Source organism: Myotis yumanensis, unplaced genomic scaffold (assembly GCF_028538775.1).
Source record: "Myotis yumanensis isolate MYYU_CA2020_CCGP unplaced genomic scaffold, mMyoYum1.0.hap1 SCAF_2, whole genome shotgun sequence".
NCBI classification, from domain to species: domain Eukaryota; kingdom Metazoa; phylum Chordata; class Mammalia; order Chiroptera; family Vespertilionidae; genus Myotis; species Myotis yumanensis.
In genome coordinates this window covers 184595488-184622155 of record NW_027223753.1, presented here as the reverse complement: position 1 = coordinate 184622155, position 26668 = coordinate 184595488, and the positions used below count along the sequence as shown (strand labels likewise).

At 35.9% G+C, this 26668-nt stretch overlaps 1 protein-coding gene across 2 annotated transcripts in view; it reads left to right on the top strand.

Annotated features, from left to right (window-relative positions):
* The window catches only part of ECT2 (epithelial cell transforming 2), a 52101-nt gene that overhangs the window by 1317 nt on the left and 24116 nt on the right, over positions 1-26668 (top strand). For both annotated transcript variants that reach the window (XM_070403630.1, XM_070403629.1), the window contains 13 exons: positions 1541-1723; positions 2682-2771; positions 3966-4073; positions 5612-5685; positions 6586-6716; positions 7407-7522; positions 7621-7683; positions 10023-10245; positions 13360-13496; positions 21544-21663; positions 22588-22656; positions 24971-25081; positions 25709-25805. In XM_070403630.1, coding sequence (XP_070259731.1) covers positions 1541-1723; positions 2682-2771; positions 3966-4073; positions 5612-5685; positions 6586-6716; positions 7407-7522; positions 7621-7683; positions 10023-10245; positions 13360-13496; positions 21544-21663; positions 22588-22656; positions 24971-25081; positions 25709-25805 — 1522 coding nt within the window. The remainder of the gene's footprint in view (positions 1-1540; positions 1724-2681; positions 2772-3965; positions 4074-5611; positions 5686-6585; positions 6717-7406; positions 7523-7620; positions 7684-10022; positions 10246-13359; positions 13497-21543; positions 21664-22587; positions 22657-24970; positions 25082-25708; positions 25806-26668) is intronic.

Below are 26668 nucleotides of genomic sequence, written 5' to 3'. Positions count from 1 at the left end.
TAAATGGCCTATCATGAATTTACAAAGATCTGATACTTTTCTCTAAATTCTTTATCTTTTTTCTCATTACCTTTATATTTATTCTAAATTCTTGCTCTATTTCCAAATTATAAATCATAATTATTGGCAGTCATTGGGGAATTTGCCTCAGCATATGAAATATATTTAATTCTCTATACCAGCTGGAATAGTTTGTGAGGGGTGCCATACAAAATACCACACACTGGGTGACTTAAACATCAGAAATATATTTTCTCATAGTTCCTAGGTCTGGGAGTCCAAGATCAAGATGTTAGTAGGTTTGGCTTCTCTTGAGGCCTTTCTCCTTGTCTTGCAGGTGGCCGCCACTTTCTTACTGTGTCATCACATGACCTTTCTTCTGTGTCAGCACATGGCCTTTCATCCTGCTATCTCTGTTGTATGCCCCCCAAATTTCCTCCTCTTTTAAGGACACAAGACAGATTGGATTAGGGCTCACCCATATGACCTCGTTTTACCTTAATTATCTCTTAAAAGGCCCTATCATCAAACATACAGTCACATTTTAGGGTATAAGGGGGTTAGTTTCAACATGAATCTTGGGGATACATGATTCAGCCCATCACATCAACTACCAAAGAAAGCCCAAATCATTTAACCATTCAGAATTTTGCTTTAAATGGTTCTCTTTTTTGTTACATGGGAGTCATATAGGTACTTAAATATCTTCATTCTTTTTCATTGATGTACAGTATAAAGTGGTAAACAGTAACTTGCTTTTCTATATATCCTTGCCTTGCTGCAACTGCCTACATAGTTCACATCTTTCTCTTATTTTCCTCATATATACTGAAATGATTACATTAATCTATACCCTTTTGGAAGATCTCAAGTGCCATAGTTTTCTATTTTTTCTGAAGACTTGTTTGTACAAGAAGGAACCATATGTATGGCATCATTTTCTTGGTTAGTTTACAGTGGTCGGCAAACTGCAGCTCGCAAGCCACATGCAGCTCTTTGGCCCCTTGAGTGTGGCTCTTCCTAAGCCTTAGGAGTACCCTAATTAATAACAATGTACCTACCTATATAGTTTAAGTTTAAAAAATTTGGCTCTCAAAAGAAATTTCAATCCTTGTACTGTTGATAATTGGCTCTGTTGACTAATGAGTTTGCCGACCACTGGTAGAAGAAAAAGCAATAGCGGTTATCTTAATGCATCCTACTGTCAAAATGTGTGTGCTTAAATTCATCATTTTTATTTTATATGCATACAAGATTTATAATGACTATTAAGTCAAAGCTTAGGCCTTTATAAGAGTAATCTTCAAAATTTAAGATCTTAATATAGATGGAGATATATGTATATGTAAAAATGCAAATCAGCAACTAAAGAAATGACTGTTCACTCTTGAATATAATGTTCATTATGGTATGATTTAAAACTTAAGTTTAACAAATATAAAATTAAAATTTTGGTATTGAATTTGTAGGTCTTATTTAGAGTTATATGAATTAATTATATAATACATTTTATCTCTATAACTACATAAAAAAAATCAAGGAAATTAAAGTGCCCTTTGTAAAGATGGAATCAGTAGAAGAATATGAAAGTTTGGATTCTCCAGAATTTGAAAATGTATTTATAGTCATGGACTTCCAGGATCCTGTCTTTACTGAGTTATACAAGACTGATTGTAGAGTTATTGGACCACCAGTAGTATTAAACTGTGCACAAAAAGGAGAGGTAAGAAGAGTATACATTTATTATGACTTTTCCAGGTTAAATTTTTATTAATGAATGTTGTGAAAATTGATAACTAGAAAATTCCATTAATTGTTGAGAATATGAAATATTTAAAATAGGAATAGTAGTAGCTAGTGTATAATCCTTTCGTTTTTTTTCTATTGTAATTTTCAGTAGTGAAAATCTAAGACCTTTGAAAGTTAGGCAATAAAAACTATATATATAATATATAAGAGTGATAGCAGAGTTAGTCCCTATTCTTTGGTTTTATTGCTATGTTTTGCCATTCTAAAGCTTGCCTTATTAACTTAAAATTGCTGAAGTCATTGTGTTTTTGTTATAGATACTAGTAAGAAGCACATGACAATCTTTAATTCTCTGTTTTGGTTGAGAAATGTTGCTTTCAGTAGCCAAGTAAAAATTTTAAAGCCCAAAATTAAATATACATATATTAAATGTTAAATATCTGTATATTCTTATTCTGATATATATGTGTTAAATTGGTTAAAATATTTACTGATTACTTCCATCTTTTTAGCCCAAAAATTGGGAGCATATTTGGTTCAATTTTATGTTATATATCTAATATTTATAAACATTTGACCTGTTTTAACTTCAATTGGAAGCATTTACAGTAATCTATGGAGTCGGAAATCTTTATTGATAATATTTCACATGTGACAAAGTACATTTTAGAACTAAAGGTTTGAATATATTTGTGTTTAATTTGCAAATCAAAGTGTGCTTAGATTATGTGTATCAAATATGATTTGGGAATTGTGGAAATTTTAATGTGAAACTAGCAATTTTTTTGCTATTTTTATTGCATATTGAAAAATGCAAGTAAATCTTTGGATTGGGATAGTTGATTGATAAGAGGGGAGATATTTTTAACTTGAGAAAGATGTATTCTATTTTCTACTATAAGAAAGCTCATAGATTTAAAATTATTCTTCAGCCTTTGCCGTTTTCATGTCGTCCACTCTATTGTACAAGCATGATGAATCTAGTACTATGCTTTACTGGATTCAGGAAGAAAGAAGAACTAGTAAGTATTTCAAAACATTCTATTCAAAGAATATTTTTTCCAGCAAAATATATTTAAATTGGTACTTTTTGATCATTGTATTCTGGTTTTATTTTCAACGTTTTGGAGAAATTACTATGTCTATACCAGTTTCAAATTTTGTGAAGAAATATTGTGAAGAGCCTTATAAAAAAAACCAAATATTTTGTCTAGGATGGCTAGCATATGAATTAACAGAAAAACTTAGTAACTGTCCAATCTGTTTAAACTATCTTTTCAATATCCTATTGGCCACATTATTTGAAGTTTTTGTGCACACAGTACAATTTTTTTTTTTTCACACAAGTTCAGCCTTATTCTTATTACCCTGGAGAATTCACAGAAACTGCTTTTCTTTTTTTTGTTTTGTTAATCCTCACCTGAAGCTACTTTTCCATTGATCTCTAGAGAGAGTGGAAGGGAGGGAGGGAGACAAGGAGAGAGAAACATTGATTGGTTGCCTCCCACACATGCCCCAACTGAATGTGTTGGGGGTCAGGGATCAAGCCTGCAACCCAGGTATGTGCCCTTGACCAGAATCAAACCTGGGAATCTTCTATCCACTGAGCCAAACTGATATGCTAAGGCCGCTCAACTGTTCACTATGATATGCACTTACTACCAGGGGGCAGACTGTTGACCAGTTGACCAGTCGCTATGTCGCTATGATGTGCACTGATCCCTAGAGGGCAGATGCTCCGACCAGTAGGTTAGCTTGCTGCTGGGGTCCGGCTGATTGAGACTGGGCAAGACAGGCCAGACACGCCATGGAGCCCTCCCACGGTCCCTCTGTGGCTGGCCAACCTCCCACGTCCTTCCCCGGGCCCAATCGTGCACCGGTGGGGTTCCTTGGCTTGGCCTGCACCCTCTTGCAACCCGGGACCCCTCGGGGGATGTCGGAGAGCCGGTTTCGGCCTGATCCTGCAGGCCAGGCTGAGGGACCCCACTGGTGCAGGAATTCATGCACCGGGCCTCTAGTCACTATATATAGTTTTGTGCCAGTAAAACAGATTTTCAATTTTTTTGACGTAAAGTTTATATATACCTTTATAAAAATTCCTATATGTACTTTATAAAATAGAATGTATTCAGTTAATGCTAAATAAGTTGTAAACATAGTTTAAATTTTTATTTAAATTAATTATAAAGCTAATGTTGCTTAATTTTTCTTTTGAGGTCAGATTGGTGACATTGGTCCATCACATGGGTGGAGTTATTCGAAAAGACTTTAATTCCAAAGTAACACATTTGGTGGCAAATTGTACACAAGGAGAAAAATTCAGGGTATGTAAACTTGGGTATTTTTGTGTATTTCAGTATTGCATCATTCAGGATTAGATTTAATAACAACGGTCTCATCTATGTCCTATAATTTACTGAAGTTCAGAAATTCAATTTTTGCTTTATGTACATGTAGCAACATTTTTTTCTTTTTTCAAACACTGTTTTTTGTTGTTAATCCTCACCTGAGGATATTTTATCTTTCTTTTCTTTAAAGCATTTTATTTATATATTTATTTTTAATCCTCTCCAGAGGATATTTTTCCATTGATTTTTAGAGAGAGTGGAGGGGATGGGAAAAGAGAGAGAGAGAAAAAAAAGAGAGACATTGATGTGAGAGAGACATATCAGTTGGTTGCTGCATGAGCCCCAACAGGGCCAGGAATTGAACCTGCATCCCAGGTACCTGCCCTTGACCTGGAATCGAACTCCTGACCCTTTGGTTCTTGGGCCGATGCTCTAACCACTGAGAACACTGGCTACAACACAAAATTTTAAATCATAGGAGTGTGGTCTCAGGTTTTAAGGTGGCAATGGAACTTGATTTAGGTCTTCAAAGATGAGTAGGATTTTGAAGGTTTGTTGATGGATAACATTTCAAGCAGATGAATACTATTTGCAAAGATTACTATGAGCATTAGTAAATGAGGGGGGTTGGGAAGTGTATCTCTCTCATCAAATAAAAGTGGTCTTTTATAAGAACAGAGCAGAGTATCTTCCTATATAATAAAAGGGTAATTTGCAAATTGACTCTAATGGCGGAATGACCAGTCACTATGAGGCACACTGACCACCTCTCAATCCCTTTCCCTGGCCGGCAGGCTTTGATTGCCTGATCGTGAATGGGGAACCGGGGGATGGGTGGCGGTGCGAGCTGGGGCCGGCTGTGGGCAGCCGGGGAAGATGGCCCTGATTGCAGGCCAGGCCTGGGGACCGTACCTGTGCGCTGGGCCACTAGTGTTTTTATAAAATGCTCCTAAGTTTTAACTTGTGGAAATACTAAAACAAGAGAAAGTATCTTTATTAGGATTAAAATCTTAGTTAAGATTATACTTGAATATCTATCTTAGGGAGACTTTATCTCTCTGTTCCAACCCTCTATCAGTGTATTTATAATTTATGTAGCAAATGTTAATTTCAGTTAATTCTAGGGAATTCCTACTTTCTAATTCATACTGAAGTTTTTAGTTAATCAGATGTTTTTTTCTTTAGTGCTATCATGGGAGTCAGTTCTTTCAAGAAAGTAAACATGAAAGGAGAAATAAACTATAATAAAGGTGAACTTCATCAACTTCAGAGATACATTTATTTAAAGTACTAGTAAAATAAGGAAATGGTTTGCACATCATGGAATTTGTTTTAACCTAAGTTGTATGATTGAGAGAGTTTTTTTCCTATTAACTTTTCTTTATATTATGTTACAAAGTAGATGAACAATGATCTAAAACTGCAAAAAAAGTATGTATGTAATTGCTTAGAACTTCCATGAATGCAGTTATTTAAAGTAAAAATTAATAGTAGTTTAATGTTTATATTTTTAGATTGCTGTGAGCCTGGGTACTCCAATTATGAAGCCAGAATGGATTTATAAAGCTTGGGAAAGGCGGAATGAACAGTAAGTGTTTAAAAATTCAGTAGTTCATTATGTGAATTAAATGTGTGGAAGTAATCCCATGTGCTTCAAACCCTAAATTCATAACTAATATAGAAGAAAATGAACTCAGTCTTGGGGTAGCTTGGGGAATAAAGGTTAGGAAGAGTGAAGTTATAAAAAAAAAGTTATGGCTGGTCAGTGTGGTGCAGTGGTTCAGAGTCAACCTATGTACCAGGAGGACACAGCTTGATTCCTGGTCAGGGCACATGCCTGGGTTGTGGGCTCAATCCCTAGTAAGGGCCATGCAGGAGGCAGCCAATCAATGATTCTCTATCATTACTGATATTTCTATCTCTCTCCCTCTCTCTTTGAAATCAATAAAAATATAAACAATTATGAAATATTGAAAATTGGAAGACATCTGAGAAATGATTTTTATTGTCATAAATATTCTAAAATTATTAGGTAATAGCTTAATGCCTCTGGATATTTGGATCATGTGTTTTTTCTTATTTTATATTTTTCTGGTTACATTTTAAGTGGTAATTGCAATTCATAATCTTTTTAAGCTTTCCAACCTCATAATTCCTTGCTGTTGTGCTTCTTCATTACTTAATATTTAATGAAATTTGAACCCCTAGCACACAATAAAATTTCACGTACAGAGTAGGAATTTGAATCTTGTAAAAATTACCCATGATCAAATTTTGTCAGAATTTAATTCAGGATGACGTGAGGACACATCAAAAAAATTTTTTTTAGCTTTTGTTATTAAAATGTTAAAGTTTTGTTAATATTTCAGGATCTGATGTAAAATATTTTCAATAAATGGATTATGCTAAAACCTTGAGGATTAGAAATTGATGTACCTAATTTGTTGAATTTAAGTTAAGCTGTTTTAGAAGAATATATATTTTTTAGGGATTTCTGTGCATCAGCTGATGACTTTAGAAATGAATTTAAAGTTCCTCCATTTCAAGATTGCATTTTAAGTTTCCTGGGATTTTCAGATGAAGAGAAAACCAATATGGAAGAAATGACTGAAATGCAAGGTAGAATTTGGCATAATTAAAAAGTTTTATATATGTGTGTGTGTGTGTGTGTGTGTGTATGTGTGTGTATTGTGTGTGTATATATATTCCTCACTCCTGCCTAAGGACTTCCTGGTGAATATGCCTCTTAAAAAAAAATTTTGGGTTTGGCCCTGACAAAGTGTTTCTGTTGGTTGGAGCATCGTTCTGCTTCAGTGTCATGGGTTAGATTCCTGGTCAGGAAATATGCCAAGGTTGTGTGTTCCGCTCCCAATTGGGGCGGGTATGGGAGATAACCAGTCAATGTTTTTCTCTTTTTCTTTCTCTTTCCCTTTCCCTTTCCTTTTCCCTTTCCCTTTCCCTTTCCCTTTCCCTTTCCCTTTCCCTTCTTTCCCTTTCCCTTCCCTTTCCTTTTCCCTTTCCCTTCCTCTTCCTCTTCCTCTTTCTCTTTCTCTTTCTCTTTCTCTTTCTCTTTCTCTTTTTCTCTCTCTTTCTCTTTCTCTCTTTCTCTCTCTCTCTCTCTCTCTCTCTCTCTCTCTCTCCCTCTCTCCCTCTCTCTCCCTCTCTCCCTCTCTCTCTCTCTCTCCCTCCCCCTTTTCCTCCCCCTCTTCCTCTTCCTCTTCCTTTTCCTTCCTCTCTCTCGGAAAGAAAAAGGATTTGTGTTGAAGGTAGTTTGCCTTATTTATATGTTTGTATGCATTTTTTCTTTAGGAGGTAGTTGTTTACAGGTTGGAGATGAAAGGTGCACTCACCTTATAGTTGAAGAGAATACAGTAAAAGAACTTCCATTTGAACCTTCAAAGAAACTTTATGTTGTCAAGCAAGAGGCAAGTAATTAAAAAATGAGATTGGTTTTCTAAAAATATTACAATTGGCATTTCTGATAATGCAAATTCTTAATTAAAATGTTGTTTTTCTCACCTAGTGGTTCTGGGGAAGCATTCAAATGGATGCCCGAGCTGGAGAAACTATGTATTTATATGAAAAGGTATGCTTTTTAAAAAATGTGTCTTAGTTATTTGTTCTGTGAATTTGATTGTATAAAGATGACACTTTTATCTAAAAAGAGCATGGTATAATTAGCATACAGGTCATCTTTTACATCATGTTTAGGAGTTTGAGAACAGTTGGAGTAGTCATCTGTGTCTATTTAGGTAAAACCACTCATTGTAATGGATATTGTTGTAATCTTATGTCACTAGAGGCCTGGTAAACAAAATTCTTGCACTAGGGGTTGTGGGGGGGGGGTCCCTCAGTCCAGTCTGTGCCCTCTCACAGTCCAGGAGCCCTCAGGGGATGTCTGACTGACGACTTAGGCCTTCTCCCTTAAGCTGTCAGTTGGACATCTTTAGCACTGCTGCAGAGGTGGGAGAGGCTCCTGCCACCACCATTGCGCTCAGCCATGAGCCCGGCTTCTGGCTGAGCAGCGCTCCCCTGTGGGAATGCACTGACCATCAGGGGGCAGTTCCTGCATTGAGCATCTGCCCCCTGGTGGTCAGTGCGCATCATAGTGACTAGTCGTTCCACCGCTCGGTCGATTTGCATATTAGCCTTTATTATATAGGATTCTAATAATTGGTGGTATTATTATGAACACTAATATCCCTATCTTTAGAAACTTAGAACCCTAAGGGGAAGATAGATATGCAAACAGTTATAATGAAGAATTATATATGCCATAATTGAATAATGTATTTTAACTAGCCTCATTCTGAGAGACTTGGGTAGGATTAAAAAGAGCAAAGAAGTGTTGAGCCAACTTACTAGGCTAACCTGGTAAGGACATTCAAGTTAGACAGCAAGTGGGAGTGGTAAGAAAGCTTGAAAGTGTGTTAAAATGGCAAGTAGCTTAGTATGGCTTTAGAAAAAAAATGTGAGAGAGAAGGCCAACAGATAAAGCTTACTAAGTGGGCAGAATTAAGAAGTTTTTAATATATTGAAGAGGTTTAAATTTTATCCTATAAGTCACCGACTTTCAACCTTTTTTATCTCATGACACACATAAACTGATTACTAAAATTCTGCAACATACCAAAAAAAAATTTATTTTTTGCCAATCTGACAAAAAGTAGGTATAATTTTCATTCATTCCCACTGGATGGCTATTCTTGTATTGGCTGTTGTCATTTTTTTATTGGACAGTCTAAAGCAGTGGTCGGCAAACTGCGGCCCCTTGAGTGTGGCTCTTCCACAAAATACCACGTGTGGGCACGCATGTACAGTGCGATTGAAACTTCGTGGCCACACTCGAGGCCAAAGAGCCGCATGTGGCTCTCGAGCCGCAGTTTGCTGACCACTGGTCTAAAGGAAATGAGGCCAGTGCCCCTGACTAAATAGGTATTGTGAGATTAAAAATTCTTTTAGCGCCGAAACCGGTTTGGCTCAGTGGATAGAGCGTCGGCCTCCGGACTGAGGGGTCCCAGGTTCGATTCCGGTCAAGGGCATGTGCCTGGGTTGCGGGCGCGTCCCCAGTAGGGGGTGTGCAAGAGGCAGCTGATCAATGTTTCTCTCTCATTGATGTTTCTGACTCTCTATCTCTCTTCCTTCCTCTCTGTAAAAAATCAATAAAATATATTTAAAAAAAAAAAAAAAAATTCTTTTAGCACACTAGTTAAAAATCACTGCTATAAATATTGGGAGACATTTAATATTAAGGGGGAAGATGTCGTTAAAAACAATGACTGTAGTAGTAGAATGTAGGCAAGGAAAATCCAGCCTCCATGCTGGATCTTGGTGAAGTGTGGTATTCACCAAAATGTGGCATAAAGCTATAGAAGAGGTTTTATGGGAAGATTTACTTCAGTTTGGGATTTAATAATTTTGAATAGAACACTGAAGATGTGTGGGTTTAAACAGGTAAATACTATATTGTGTTCTCTTCTCAGTGTTAGGTTCTTAACATAAAGTTAAAATGCTTTAGATATCGAGAGAGAGCTTTAAAAATCTAGTGTTGTTTGACAGATGTTGGAGAGCGGTGTGTCTAGCACCGTGCTAAATGCTAGGGATACAGTGAACAAAATGTGAATGGCTCCTGCTCTGCTGGAGTTTATGGCCTAATGGGGAATAGATAGTAAACAAGCTTACAGACGAATATGTAATGGTGATAGTGCTATGAAGAAAAGGAATGAGGTGCTAGGGCTTAGACAACTACAGTGGTCCCTTGACTATTATGTTTTATGAAGCTTCTGAATTACCTGGCAGGGTATATAGTTGTAAATTATTGTGCAAAATCCAGGTTTTATCGGACTCAAATATATTTTTCTTTTGTTCCTGTCCCAGTAAAGAGCCGTGGAAGTGAAATTGAGGTTTTTGTGCTTTTGATTGCAGGCTAATACACCTGAGCTCAAGAAATCAGTGTCACTGCTTTCTCTAAGTACTCCAAACAGCAATCGCAAAAGACGTCGTTTAAAAGAGACGCTTGCTCAGCTTTCAAGAGAGACAGACCTGTCACCTTTCCCTCCCCGTAAGCGCCCATCAGCTGAACATTCCCTTTCTATAGGGTCACTTCTAGATATCTCCAACACACCAGAGTCTAGCATTAACTATGGAGGTAATTCACATTTAACATTTATCTTTAAAATTTAGTGGAATGGCATATTGTTAAACTATAGGTAAATCTCTGTTTATAGTGAATATGAAAGGCTCTGCCTTTAATTACTTTTGTTCTAGTTGAGAAAAGGCACATGAAAATGCTCCTATTTAATGATCGTTTACTGTATGCTAAGTGCTTTTGTGTATTTTTTGTATTTATAAGATTGATTTCATTTCTCCTATTTTACAGATGACTAGACTGAGGTCAGAGAAATAACTCATTAAGGGTCACACAGCTAGAAAGTGATGGAACCATTCAAAGAGCATTCTTAGCACTAGCTAAATAAAATTATAGATGTATTATGGGGAAAACAGATACAATGAAGTCAGAGGAGGCTGAGTTTACTTTGTTCTAAACTGATACAGGAAAGCTACAATGAGTTCTCTGTTGATCATCAATTTTTAATTTTTTAGTCAGCATATAAATAATGTTGTGTTTTCTAGACTTGATAAACAATCAAAACCTTCCACTGATCTCATGGCACTCTCCATTTATTATTCCCTTTTTCTCTTCCCTTTCACATGAGTACTCTTCAAAGAATTACCTTGGTCCACTAACTCATTTTCTGCTGTTCATTGTCTTTTCAACCCATTCCGGTTGAACTTCAGTCCCCCTCCTACTGTGACATTGGATCTTGCTAGAGAGATGACAGTTTCTATGCAACCAGTAGTATTCAGCACATGAACACCTACTTACTTCTGGACTCATTTTTTATCTTGGCTTATGTACATTTCTCATTCTCCTTTGCCCAGCTTCACTCTCCAACTCTGAATGTTGAATGTTATTCCTTTGTTGTTTCTTTTCTTTTTTTATTTTCCCTAAATGATCTCATTTAATTCCATGGCTTTAACAACATTTATATGCTGATGACCCCAAAATTTGTTGTCTTCCCTCTCTAATTGCCTACTTCATGCCTCCTTGTCTGCATCTTAAACATAACATTATCAAATTAGAACTTTGATTCTCTCTACTGCTCTCAACACTATTCCTTTGCCATACTTTATCAAATTTTTCTGTAGAAAAGATCTCTCTCAGACAACTGCAGTGGCCTCTTTATATCTAGTTTTGCCTTTCTACATTAGCATTTAACAATGGTCTCTAAAATTATATAAATTAAATCAGCAGTCACCAACCTTTTGGACCTCCCGGATCACCAGTGGTCTGTGGTCCACTGGTTGGCGACCGCTGAATTAGATCATGCCACTCTGCTTAGTCATTGAGTGGCTTTGTATTACCATAACTTTCAAGTTCCTATGTAATCCTTCCTCATCTACCTCTAACCTCATGTGGTATCATGCTTTCCAGTGATAATCTCTAAGCTTCAGTCACACTATCTTTGTTATTCTTTGAATATTTCTACTACATCCATAGCTGAGGAACATTAGACTTTCAATTAGGAGATTCTGTATATAATGTTGCAATATTCTAATCATACTGATAGTAAGAAAATGTATTTTAAGCTTTTATAAAATTTATTTTAATTTTTCTTGAAATATATGAATGCATCCTCCCTGCACTTTGGGTTGGACTAGATGTTTTATATTAACATACTTTGAACTAACAACGAATTTGCAGTTGATGTTGGGTATTTTTTGAGGGAGGATTTCTTCATATATACATTGGGGCCTTGACTTATAAGTGTCCCGACTAACGAGTTTTTCGAGATACGAGCCATCTCTCGGCCAATTTTTTGCTTTGAGTTGCGAGCTAAAATTAGGGTTACGAGCCAGCTTCAGATACCCCACTGCTAGTTGGCGCAGTGAACGTCACAGTGAACGCCACAACATCAGCCCAGCATCACGTGTCTTACTCGTTCACTTTTTGATTTGACATACGAGTAATTTGAGTTACGAGCTCCGTCATGGAACGAATTAAACTCGTAAGTCAAGGCCCCACTGTATATATATTTATATATATACTAGAGGCCCGTTGCAGGAAGATTCCTGCAAGAATATGGCTTCCTGCGGCTGGAGCGAAGCAGAGAAGGGAGCAGAATCCACTGAGGCGGGCTTCGCTCCCGCTCCCAGCCACTGCGGCTGGGTTTCCCCTCCCGCCTCTGCAGCCTTGTCTCCGTTCCTGTCTCCATTGCCTCTACTTTGCTCCCTTCTGTAGCACTTTGCTCCCTTCTGTAGCGCTTCGCTTCCACGTTGTATTCAGTCTTCGCTCCCAGCCGGTATATGCAAATTAACTGCCATCTTGGTTGTGTTAATTTCCATATGGCCGCTCTGATTGGCTGGTGGGCGTGGCTTAAGGCATAGCAAAAGTACAGTCAATTTGCATATTTGTCTTTTATTAGTGTAGAAGATATATGGAGAGTGTAATCATAGCCTTTTCCTTTTAACTTAAATATTTCTATATGTTGCTTTTTATTTTGAAATAATTTCAGATTGCAAAAATACTGCAAATATAAAGATTCCTATATACTTTCTACTCAAATTTCCCAAATGGAAATATTCTATGTTTGCTTTAACATTCATTCATTCATTCATTCATCTTCTCTTTGTCTCCACACATATTTTTAATGTTTGAGAGTACATTGTAGATAAGTTGTGCCTTTATGTCTAACACTTAAATTTATGTTTCTTAAAATATAGGGAGATTTCTTGTATTTTGTAATTAGGAAGTTAACCTTAATGCTATGATCTACCCCACAAACCTTCAAATTTTATCAGTTGTTCCATTAATGTCCTTTTTAGCAAAAGAGAAAAGTTTTCTTTTCTTTTTTTTGTTTTGTTTCCCCTCTCATCTAGGATCCATCCCAGGATCACAGGTTATGTTACATCTCTTTAGTCTCTTCTAATCTGGTACAGTTCCTCAGTCTTTGTTTTAATGACCTTGGCATTTTTTAAGAATACTGGCTATCTGTTTAGTAAAAAGTCTGTCAATTTGGAGTCATTGATATTTTTGACAATTTTTTTCTGGCCTCATGAGGAAATTTTAGCGTAATGAAAATCTATATGGTGATGTATTTATAAGAGTTAGTATGCTTCCCTTTTCCTGTTAAATCTATGCAATGTTTAGTACTTATATCTGGCCTGCATTTTAAATCATTCCTCCTTTTTTATCTTTTAGAAACACCAAAGTCTTGTACTAAGTCTTCTAAAAATTCCACTCCGGTTCCTTCAAAGCAGTCAGCCAGGTGGCAAGTTGCAAAAGAACTCTATCAGACTGAAAGTAATTATGTAGATATATTGGCCACAATTATTCAGGTAAGAGTTTGGTTGCAAAATGATTTCTGTTCCAGTGTTTCTACATAAAAAAATCTAAGAGATGTTATTTCTTACAAGAAAATTACATAAGCATAGAATTTGAACATAGATATTAAAAATGAAAATGTGTGACAAAAATTGCTCTTAGGGGAAATACCATAACTGTAATAGTAATTTTTATTCATGCAGAAATAGCACCATACTTTAGAGTGACTTTAAAGAGAGAAGGATCCTGATTAGATGATCATAGTGGGCCAAGAACTTTGCAGGTTCCTTGTCAAGATTCTGCATTTATATTTATATTTGGAAGTTGGAGATAACTTTTTCTGAAAGTGTGTGTTCTCTAGAGTCATTGCATTAGATAGTGCTATATATATGTGGAAAAAAGCCATAACAATAAAGTGTAACAATATGGATGTCAGTACTTCTTAAAAAATCCTTTCATATGTCAAATTTTCTTAAACTTTGCAATGGTTAGTCATAAATAAATGTTAACTCCTTGCTTAACACTATTAAAATGTACTATGAAGTTATTTCTGAAGAAAAAACAATTCTAATGAATCCTTGTAATATGAGATTGAAGAAAGTATTAAGGAATAAACCAAAATTCAAGGTTCTGCAAGACATAATAATAGGACTTTTTTGGGAATCTGTAGAAAGAAGGAATAAATTTCTTTTAGGGAATGACAGATAGTTTGTCAGGAAAATGAAGTTAATACCATCAAACTTATCTTTGAATAGAAAAATGATAGTGATAAGAAATGGAAATTTCTTGGTAGTAATGGAGAGATTATTCTTCATAGTTAATTTGTTTAATAGTAGTCAAGGTTTCATGAGGCCTCAGCTGTATTAAACTTTACTTGTTTTAAGTCATCCTTTCTCTTCCTCAAGGGAAATATCCTGGATGACTTTCTAGTTTAAGTTTTTATAGTCAGCCAAAATGTAGTTGAGTAGCAGAATATCCTTGTGGCATACACTGTTCATATACTTTGGTAACATTTATTAACTAGAGATGTAAATTCTTTCAAGCCATGGTAAATGTACTGGAATTTCAGAATTCTAATTTGCATATCAATTAAATTTTCCAGAACTCCTCTTTAAAAAGCCCTTGAAATTATTAAACTGCTTACAGAATTTCATACCTCTATGCTTAGTATAAGCTCACCTAAACTTTTACTTAAAAGATTATGGTCTATCCCTGGCCTGTGTGGCTCAGTTGGATGAACTTTGTCCCATGCAACAAAAGGTCACAAGTTTGATTCCAGGTCAGGGCACATGCCAGGGTTGCATGCTCAATTCCCAGTAGGAGGCATGTAGGAGGCAACCGATCAATTTTTCTCACATCAGTGCTTCTCTCCCTTGCCTTTTATCTCTCTAAAATCAATAAAAACATATTAAAGAAAAAGATTAGGGTCTAAATTCGTGATAGTGTTTTCTTGAAGCTTTATTTTAGGAAAGTGTTGGATTGGAATTTTTGATAGGTTGAACATCGGAAAAAGCATGATAAGGAAAAAAATTGAGTTGGATTTTAAAGTATGAGTCTGATTGGGACATGCAAAGAATATTGTTGGGCTGTGTATTTGAAATTTTGCAAACAATACAGATGATTGAAGATGTATATTCAAGGTATTGAGAATAGTCTAGGGCAGTGGTTCTCAACCTTCCTAATGCCTCGACCCTTTAATACAGTTCCTCATGTTGTGGTGACCCCCAATTTCATTGTTACAAATGGAACATAATTAAAGCATAGTGATTAATCACAAAAACAATATGTAATTATATATGTGTTTTCCGATGGTCTTAGGCGACCCCTGTGAAAGGGTCGTTCGACCCCCAAAGGGGTCTGAGACCCACAGGTTGAGAACTGCTGGTCTAGGGGGATTAAAGATTAGGGTAGTATGAAGGGAATGAGGGTGAGGATAGGGTTTGGATACAGTGAGAGTTGAGATAAGATGCCTGTGCCATAACTAGGAAAGCCCTTTGTCATCTGGAAGCTGTAGAATGGGAAGATAACATCTGACTAGCATTTTAGAAAGATAACTTGGTTCAGTTTGAAGGAGATATTAAAGAGGACAATTTGTGGAGGCAAGGAGACCAATGCAGAGGTAATTTCAGTAGTCTCGATTAGATTTTGATGACCTGAACTTCTTAGGATAGTATCAGTGAAAATGAAATGAGGATAAATTTAAGAAGTATTGGAAAGGTAGAATCAATAGTTTTTTGCCTCTCTAATTTTATATGGGGATTAAAGCAAACCCAGAAAGGTTTTAGAATGGTTTAACATATCTTAAGACTATTGAAAGATTTTTAATGAAACTATGTATTTTGGTTGTTTGAATATTTTTGTTAAGGATTTTAAATTAAATGTTGATTAGATAAAGGAATATTTATAAATGATTACAAATATGTTTGAAATCTTTATTGTGTTTCTTTACCTTCGTCAGAGATAATCATCATCTCAAATTTTGTGCTTATTTCCTTTAGTTCTATCATATATCTTTAGAAAAAACAAATTATAACTATATTTATATATTTTTAGTGATTTGCTTTTTCTCTTGAGAGTAATGTTTTTGAGACACATCTGTGTTGTTGCAGGTAGCTATAATTCATTTTTCTGTATGAATAAGTCAGTTTATTTAACTTTTCTTTTTAATGGACATTGGAGTTAAGTTTTAGTGTTTTGGTTTTGTTTTTACTCTTACTTGTAGTCTACTGTGAATATTCTTACTCATGTCTCCTTGAGAACATACTCTGAGTAAAAATTTGGAATTTCTGACTCACACACATTTTTAACTTTACTGGAAGTTGATAGTAGATTAGAAACTAGGTTTGTGTTAGTCTTCTGTGCCTACTGAGGTTTTCATAGGTAAAGCTTAACTTTCATCACTTTAGGCAACTGTCCTTGGAAAAAGTGGGTTTTAGTGTTCAACTCTCTACATTCACTTAGATTTTGGCCTCTGAAGGTATTTCACTGTCTTGTCAGTTTATTGGTATATTTAGAAAGAAGTTTTTCTTACTTCAGTATTTTCAATTGTTTTCAGCAAGGAGGGTTCACTATACTTAGAATTGGAAGTCCTCAATAGAAGAGAATGAACCGTTGTAAAATTCTAGTTCTTAAAAATAGTAACAATTTGTAATCTTCATGTCATTTCGTAGTTTTTATAATGTACTTTCTTTTTTTACATTTCTTTTTTTTTCTTTTTTAATTAAATCTTTATTGTTCAGATTATTACATTGGTTCCTCCTTTTTTCCACCATAACGTCCCTCCACCCAGTTCCCACCCCACCCTCAGCCCTCCCTCCCCACCCACTGTCCTCATCCATAGGTGCACGATTATTGTCCAATCTCTTCCCGCACCCCCCACACCCCTGTCTCCCCCCCCCCCCCCCAACCAAGAATAGTCAGTCCATTCCCATTCTATGTCGCTGATTCTATTGCAATCACCAGTTCATACTGTTCATCGGGTTATTTATTCACTTGATTTTTAGATTCACTTGTTGATAGATGTGTATTTGTTGTTCATAGTTTGTATCTTTACCTTTTTCTTCTTCCTCCTCTTCTTAAAGGATACCTTTTAGCATTTCCTATAATACTGGTTTGGTGGTGATGAACTCCTTTAGCTTTTTCTTATCTGTGAAGCTCTTTATCTGACCTTCACTTCTGAATGATAGCTTTGCTGGATAAAGTAATCTTGGTTGTAGGTTCTTGGCATTCATCACTTAGAATATTTCTTGCCACTCCCTTCTGGCCTGCAAAGTTTCTGTTGAGAAATCAGCTGACAGTCGTATGGGTACTCCCTTGTAGGTAACTGACTTTCTTTCTCTTGCTGCTTTTAGGATACTCTCTTTGTCTTTTGCTCTTGGCATTTTAATTATGATGTGTCTTGGTGTGGTCCTCTTTGGATTCCTTTTGTTTGGGGTTCTCTGCGCTTCCTGAACTTGGAAGTCTATTTCTTTTACCAGGTAGGGGAAGTTTTCTGTCATTATTTCTTCAAATAGGTTTTCTTGCTCTCTCTCTTCTGGCACCCCTATAATTCTGATATTGGTACTCTTGAAGCTATCCCAGAGGCTCCTTACACTATCTTCGTATTTTTGGATTCTTTTTTCATTTTGCTTTTCCGGTTGGGTGTTTTTTGCTTCTTCATATTTCAAATTGTTGACTTGATTCTTGCGATCCTCTGGTCTGCTGTTGGGAGTCTGTATAATATTCTTTATTTCAGTCAGAGTATGCTTAATTTCTAGTTGGTCCTTTATCACAACATCGAGGGTCTCACTAGATTTCTTGAGTATCTCACTACATTTATCGGCGGTCTTACCAGTCTTTTCGAGGATCTCACTACATTTATCGGCGGTCTCACCAGTCTTTTCTAGGGCCTTACTCAATTTATCAGCAGCTTCTAAACAGTTCTTTAAAGACCTTAAAAGTGTGGTTTTGAACTCTATATCCAGCATTTTGCTTTCCTCTATTTCTGTCATTTGTGTCCTGTTTCTTTGTCTCGGCATTTTTTATGCTTCGCTGTGTCAATAGAGTGCCTTTCTGTGCTAAGTGTTCCAATTACCTGAGGTAGACACTCTTGGTGCACCCCCTTGTGGGCTTTGTGCACAGTCTTGTAATAGTTACACCTTGATTGTTGTAGTTATCACTGGGAGGAATTGACCTCCAGGCCAATTGGCTATGAGAATCAGCTGTGACTGCAGTGGGAGAACTTCTGTGCTGGAGACACCCCTCTGGGACAAGACTTGCTTCAATGGGGCTTTGGTGCTCACTGAGTCTGCCCCCTGAGTATATCTTTTATGGTTCCACAGAGCTGCAAACTGGATGGTCCCACTTTGACCTCTGGGCTTCCTGGCTCCTGGCTCTCTAGGGAGGTGCTAATCTAGCCTTTGCCTGAGGCTATTCAGCAAAAGTCTCCCTGCAGGGCATGGGTGGCAGGATCAACAGGGCGGGGCTAGCAGTTATGGCTCCTCTGAGTCCTGGCCTCAGAGGTTTGCTTCTCAGTGTCCAGGTAATCACTGCAAGCCCCTCGGAGAGAAAGCTGCCCTTGAGTTCCGACAGATGCCAGACAGTCCTGCTTCTCCCGTATGAGCCTGGGTCCCTAGAGACTCTCCCGGAACTGGAGCTTAGCTTGAGACTCCCTCCCGATTGAAAATAACAACCGTGCCCTCAGCGGGCAGCCCACTCCGCATGCAACCTCCGCACCTTAGTATTTCACTTCCGCACTGTGCCTCTTAGTCTCCGTATGGTTTTCTCTTTCCTTCTAGTTGTAGGATTTCCACTCAGCCAGCCTTCCTGTGGTTCTGGATGATGTCCGTTCCGTCTTTTAGTTGTATTTTTGAAGTGGTTGTTCGAGGCAGCAAACTCCGGTGTTTACCTACACCGCCATCTTGGTTCTCCTTTTTACATTTCTTAAAAAACAACTTCCATTAATTTCCTGGCATATGCGCTATTATTGTAATTCATTTTACTTCTACATATATTAAGAACCCAACAATACTGTTATTTATTATTTTTAATTGGGTTGTTTCCTCCTGAGTTTGAAAATTTTATATATATATATATGATACTATTCCTTTGTCAGATATGTGATTTGCAGATATTTTTGTTAATCTATAGCATGTCTTCTCATTCTAAGTTTTTTGCTGAAAAAAAGTTCTTAATTTTAATGAAGTCCAATTTATCAGATTTTTAAAAATAGATCATGTTTTAGTTATATTTAGGCTGAGGTTTATTTTTTTGCAAGTAGTGTTCTAGTACCATTTGTTGAACAACTAGCCTTCCTCCATTGAATTGCTTTTGTACTTTTGTCAACTATTACTTCATATTTGTGTGGGTTTGTTCCTGGAATGTATTCCCTACTATTGATCTTGTATGTTTCTCCCTTCACCACACAGTCTTGAATACTGCAGTTTTATACTAAGAAGTTCCTTTGCTGTTTCATATACATTTTTAGAATCTGGTTTTCTTTATTTACAAAAAGTTCTGGAATTTTGATAAGTATTGGGTTAAATCCATAGATCAATTTGAGGGAGAATTAACACACACTGTGTTGAGTCTTTCAATCCGCAGCCATATGTCTTCTTTGATCAGCATCCTTAGTTTTCAGCATAATTTACATGTTTTATTATAGTAAGTCTTCATTTAACATTGTTGATAGGTTCTGGCACTTTAAGTGAAATGACTTATAATAAAACCAGTTTGACCATAGGCTAATTGATATAAGTAAGAATTAAGTTCGTATGGCATCTAACAATATTATAATGAAAGGATGTTTATTCAAGGATCTGCTATATATTTATACTTAAGTACTTTAATTTTTTATTGTACATGATACTTTTTAAATTTTGGATTCTTTTGTATATTACTGGTATATAGAAATATGATCGATGTGTCTGTGTTCTCTGTGCATGAGTGCATGTGCATGCTGACCTAGTATCCTGTGACTTCGCTATATTCACATATTAGTTCTAGGAGCTATTTATCCTTTAGTTTTGTGTGTGTGTGTGTGTGTGTGTGTGTATTTAAATTGAGTTCAGAGCGGAAGTGTGGGGGGAGAGAGAGAGAGAGAGAGAGAGAGAGCGAAGCATCAGTGATGAGAGAGAATCATTGATCAGCTGCCTCCTGCACACCACAGGCATGTGCTCTGACCCAGAATCGAACCTTGATTTCCTGGTTCATAGGTTAACACTCAACCACTGAGTCACGCTGGCCGGGCTCCTTTATTTTTTATTTGTTTTAGATTAATACAAGCAACAACATAAATACAAAGAGGTCTTTTGTTCCAAATCTTGTTTCTTTCCCCTACACCAAGGTTCTGTGCTACCATTTAAAAACATTTAGTACTCATAGTAAGTGTATGTCTGGAAATAACTGATTGCTTATTGCTTTCTTCCTTACTTACTTGAATAAAAATAGAAATTACTCTTGTATCATACTAAGAGTTTTAATGATTTGTAGAACTGTGTGGTAAACTTTTGTTAGATGCTAACATAACATTTTATTACAAGAGCATATATACACATATACACAGATCCTATATAATAAAGGCTAATATGCAAATAATCCCCTCGACCGGGAGTTTGACCAGGGGGTGGGGCCAGCCGGCCAACCGCCTGCAGCCCCTCTCCCCGGCCAGCCCTGCCCTCGATTGGCCTCCCCATCCTGATTGGAGGCGGGACTGGCCAGATTCCACTTGTGCACGATTTCGTGCACCAGGCCTCTAGTCTATATATATATTAAAGCGTAAGTGACCGAAGGACCGGTCGACCAGTTGCTATGATGCGCACTGACCACCAGGGGTCAGATGCTCAATGCAGGAGGCTGCCCCCTGCTGGTCAGTGCACTCCCACAGCAGGAGCACCACTCAGCTGACCTACGGGCGCCAGATGCCAGGCTCATGGCTGGCAAGCGCAGCTGCAGTGGTGGCTTGAGCCTCTCCCACGGACACTCCCCCTGTGTATCCCTCCACCATCTGGACGGGGATCGGGACCAGCATCCAGACTGACTGGGCACGAGCTGGCCGCTGCATGAGGAGCAAGGCTGCAATGACAAGCAGCAGCTGCGTGGTCATGGGTGCGCCGGTAACGCCCTAGGATGGGCACATGGAGACCGCTGCGGAGTGGCAGCGAGCCTACTGAGCAGCAGTGGCAGGTGCAGCGTGGCCAGGATGAGTGGGAGTGGTATGGCACCTGGCCTGGGCCCAGGCTCAGGCTCCTCCCCACCTGCCTGCTGCTTCGTGCACTACTTCCTGCTGTGTGGGATGGATGAGCTGGCGGGTAAGGCCGGGCTGCGGAGGTCCACAGATCTCCACAGGCCAGGCCACGGGACCCCACTGGTGCATGAATTTGTACACTGCGCCTTTAGTATATAAATAAATGGGATAAAGTAGAATAGAAAATGTTAGTAAAAAGGCCTCAAATTTAGATAAGTGTTTTTAAATCATTTTTCTTTTTCATCAACTTTTCATCTCCCCTTTATCACTATTTGTTAGTTTCACTTCCTTCCCCTTCCCCACAGTCTACCTAAACTAATCTTTTTTTTACCTTTTAGTTGTTTCAGGTACCTTTGGAAGAAGAAGGACAACGTGGTGGGCCTATCCTTGCACCAGAAGAGATTAAGACTATTTTTGGTAGTATCCCAGATATTTTTGATGTGCACACTAAGATAAAGGTAAATTTGTATATGTTAGGCTCATAGTAATTCTTTTTTATGTATATTTTATTATGTATATTTATTATGATTTTTCAGGTACTTCTGATGAACTAAATAAATTTTGTGTCTAAAACTTTTCATTTATTCCTTCAGATGATTTATTCTTTGCTGTAATGCATTGTTAATGTTTGTTGTTTGCTTGTGTTGTTTTTTTTAAAATTTGAATTAATCCTGAAAATAAGGAATTAAGGCCTCACAAAGTCTTCTATAGAGAAATGTAGTTGCCAGTGTTATTTTTCTATTGTTCCTCTGCTCTATGTTTTTTTGCTTCAGTTTGTTTGTGAAACTGTAAGGGACTTAGAGTTTATTTCATTCAATTCTCTATAGTTGGATAAATGCTAAAATCATATAAGACAACCCTATTTTCTTTTTAATGATTTTTTATTTTAAGTGAAGGATCCATGATTTCCAGGTATCAATCAATCATAGTAAAGTAAATTTGGGGAGGATTAGCTGAGCTTTTGAAAGTGGTTTAAGTTTATTTCTTTTTATTTTTTCTGTGTGGTTTTTGAATTAAATTTATCATTTTTCTCAAAATTACCCATATTAGTGTTTATCCCATATTCCAGGAAAAAGATTAATCTGAATTATAAAATGTTTCAAGCAAATATATTAACTTACTTTTGATATTACTGTACATTACAAATACAAGTATAAAAGATCTATAAGTTAATAAAAATGCAATTTATCAAATACTTCTATTTTACATTTTATCAAAATCCTTGGATATTTCAGTTATTTCTAGATATAAAGGGGACACACTGTGTAAAGTACCTTCAAAATGACTATCTTTTTTTTTAAATGACTATCTTGAAAATGTTAAAAGATATTTAAGAGATTGTCCAGTATAATTTTAAATGTCTTAATTTGTGTTTTTTTCAGGATGATCTTGAAGACCTTATTGTTAATTGGGATGAAAGCAAAAGCATTGGTGACATCTTTCTTAAATATGTAAGTATTTTATTTCTTTTTAAAATTTCCAGATTAAATATCATAAGGTATTGGCAGGAAATGAAAGTTACATGCTTAAATATGAAAGCTTTTAAAATTTTGACATCATTGTGTTTGTTAAATATAAAACTTAACATTATCAATAGCTCAAGGTCATCATTAGGAACACTGTAGTACTGTGCTATAATTATTTTATTATATATCAAGTTATTTGCCTTTCACAAATGGCCATAGATTAATGATTTTTCTGAAATTTTCTTTAAATGAGTTTTCATTTTTATTTTTCCTTAGTTGATATTACTTCTTGCTGTCATTTTGTCTGCTCTGCATAAAAGCTTCTAATAGACTACTTCTCTGTTTTCTGAGGCCTTCTAACTTCCATTCTTATCATGTAGTCGCTCAGATTTTTTTGTTGTTGTTATTGCTTGAGAATTCCAAATATGCAAATTATTCTCACATTCCTTTTGATACCTTTTAGTCTCCTCAATTAGCCAAGACATTTTTCCTTTTCTTGTTTGCATTTCTGGCTAATAGTTAATCTTTTAATGGTGGTTTGGATCCTTCAATAAATAATAGCATGTTCTTAGGTTCTGCATTGATCTATTCTAATTATTATATTTTGAACTTACAGACTTTTTTTATTATATAAGTTTCAGTTCTACAACATAATTTAGCATCTGTATACACTTACAGAGTGATGACCAAAAGTCTAGTTATTATCCATCACCATGACATTGACCCCTTCCCACTTTTTTACTCACCCCCGAACTCCCTTCCACTTTGATAACTACTCATCTGTTCCCTGTATGTATGATTTTGTTTTGTTTGTTTGTTTCTCTCTTTTTTAAGAAAAGATTAAACATATGAGTGAAATCATATGTTATTTGTCTTTATCTTTCTGACTTATTTCACTTAGCATTGTACCCTCAAGTTTCATCTATGTTATTGGAAATGGTAAGATTTCATTTTTAATGGCTGAATAATGTTCCACTATATATAGAGGGTGTCTCACACTTTAACAGCTGATAGCTCAATTTTGAAAATGAAATGTATTTTAATAAACACTGTCTTTATAATTATTCAGAGTGTGTTTATACATTTTTTTGGGAATACACACACACACACACACACATACACACATCTTCTTTATCTATTCATCCATTGATAGACACAGGTTGTTTCCACATCTTCATTATTGTAAATAATGCTGCAATGGACATAGGGTGTGTATATCTTTTTGAATTAGTGTTTTCAAATTCTTTGGATAAATACTCAGAAGTGGAATTGCTGGATCATATGGTAGTTCTATTCTTAATTTTTTGAGAAATCTTCATACTGGTTTTTATAGTGGCTGCACCACTTAATCCCACAGATAGTGTACAGAGTTCCCTTTTCTTCACATCCTCTCCAACACTTGTTATTTCTTATCTTTTTGATAATATTCTAACAGGTATGAGATGATCTTTCATTGTAGCTTTGGCTTGTGCCTTCATAATAGTTAGTGATGTTAAACATCTTTCCATGTACCTATTGGCCTTTGTATGTTTTCTTTGGGAAAATGTGTATTCAGATCCTCCTGTAGCCCCCTTTCCCTTTTTTTAAATCAGGTTGGTTTTTTTTTTTATGTTGAGTTGTATGTCTTTTTATGTGTTTTGGATATTAATAACTTATTGGATATATGATTGGCAAATATCTTCCATTCAGTAAGTTGCCTTTTCATTTTGATGATGGTTTCCTTCACTGTGCAGAAGCCTTTTAGTTTGATATAGTCCCATTTGTTTATTTTTGCTTTTGTTTCCCTTGCTTTTGGAGTCAGATCCTCAAAAACATTGCTAAGACCCCTGTCAAGGAGTTTAACCTCCTATGTTTTCTTCTAGGAATTTTGTAGTTGCAGGTCTTAGATTTTTAATTAATTTTTGTGTATGGTGTAAGAAAGTGGTCTGGTTTCATTTTTTTGCCATGTGGCTGTCAAGTTTTCCCAGCACCATTTATTGTAGAGACTCCTTTCTCCATTATGTTCTTGGCTCCTTTGTCGTGAATTAAATTCATAGATTTTAAACTTGTTACGTTTATATCAGTACAACAAGTTTTAATATACTTTTGTTTCTTTACGGTGTTTACTTTTCAGGCTGTGCGTACCAATTGATGCATTTTGTTTAGCAGTTAACTCACTTAGAAATTTTTGTATTTAACATGAGAAGAAACTTAAACACTTGCACTCTGTCAGATGTGACTATTGATCATTCAACTTCAAGTTTTATTGTCTAAGGGTGAAAGGTGTTACAAATTAATGTTTGTTTTTTCTTCTTTCTAGTCAAAAGATTTGGTAAAAACCTACCCTCCCTTTGTTAATTTCTTTGAAATGAGCAAGGAAACAATTATTAAATGTGAAAAACAGAAACCAAGATTTCATGCTTTTCTGAAGGTAATGTAGTCTTTAAAATAAAAATCTGAGAATAATTTCTGAAGGAATTCATTAAAGTTATGCTTTTAGTAAAAATGAATTTATGTAAGAACACCTTAATGTTACCTGTTAACTTTAGCTATACCTTCTGATAGTAGCAATGATGTTTAGCTTCTGAAGATTTGACATACTAGGTAGCAGGGTCTAAGAAGCAGCTAAGTGAATGAGAATGTTGTTTATGATTTTTTTTTTTTTTTTAGGTTATACATGTTTTAGTTCTCAAACACCTAAATATTTCTAGGGGAATTCTGTCTTGCCTTTAATGTTTCCCCTCCACCCCTCTCTTACCAATGCCTTATTTTGTTTATCCAGTCAACACAATATTTTAAAAGTTTTTTTCTTATGAGTCATGTAGATTTAAGACTTGTTTAAGAAGGAATATATAGTAGTGTGTAGAGTAACTCACTTTCTGGTTAAGATGTTAATTAACCCTTGGCTGGCCAGGAGGTCATTTCAACCACAGTAATCTGCCAGAGAACATTGCTACCCCAGCTTTCCTGTTAGTCATCAGGGCACGAATAAATGTAGGGTGGGTAATGTTTGGGAAAACCATTTTTAAAAACTGTTGAATAAATTAATTCTTTTCAGATCAACCAAGCTAAACCAGAATGTGGACGGCAAAGCCTTGTTGAACTTCTCATCCGACCAGTACAGAGGTTACCTAGTGTTGCGTTACTTTTAAATGGTACTTGTCTGATCGTTTTTTAGACCATTTGGATGTTTTTATAGAATTGTTTTGTTCTAAAAAATTTGAAATTCTTTCTGTTTTAAAATTTTCTTAGATTTTAGCATTAAAGTTTATATCTTTTACATACAAAATATCTTTATGGATAATCTTAATCACTGGTGCTACAAAAATTCAGTCTGGTCTAGAATGCTTTATTTGTTCTGATATCAATTATATTGACCAGTATTATACTTTTTATCTTTCCACTAAAAGTCTCCTTAAATTTCTTGGTGTGTCACTAATGCAAAATCAGTTTACATTCATGTAAACACACCATTCACCCACAAAAATCCCAAGACAAGAGATGATTCCTATGTCTCTAATTATTTGGTTCTTTTCTGAGTCTTAGTAAAATTTTACATATTTGGTCTTATGCTCAATTTTTTGTTAGATTGTGTAGAACACTTGAAACATTAATTTATTTTAGAAAGTAAACTATGGATATCAATGGAAGGGAGTTTTATAGCGGAGAGTTAATTTTTTGAATAAATTTTGCTTGCAGTAAAAGACAAGCATATGTATATGCCTTTACATTTAGCTTACTGTAAAGTGAATATTTTTAGGACAGTGTCGTTTTTTATATTTTAAAAATTTAAGTATGAAAACTAAATTAGTAATAGGAATAAGTCTGTAAAAAAGCATTTTGATCCTCAAATTTTACTACAGTGGTATGTGTAGCTGACAAGGAAGCTGATTTTTTGACTATTTAATCTATTTCTTTCTTTAAAATATTTCGGTTAACATGAATTATAGTAGTAACTAAAAAAATTGATAAGTTTTGTTCCCTTTACGTTTATCTAATGTAGTTTAGAATTACTAGC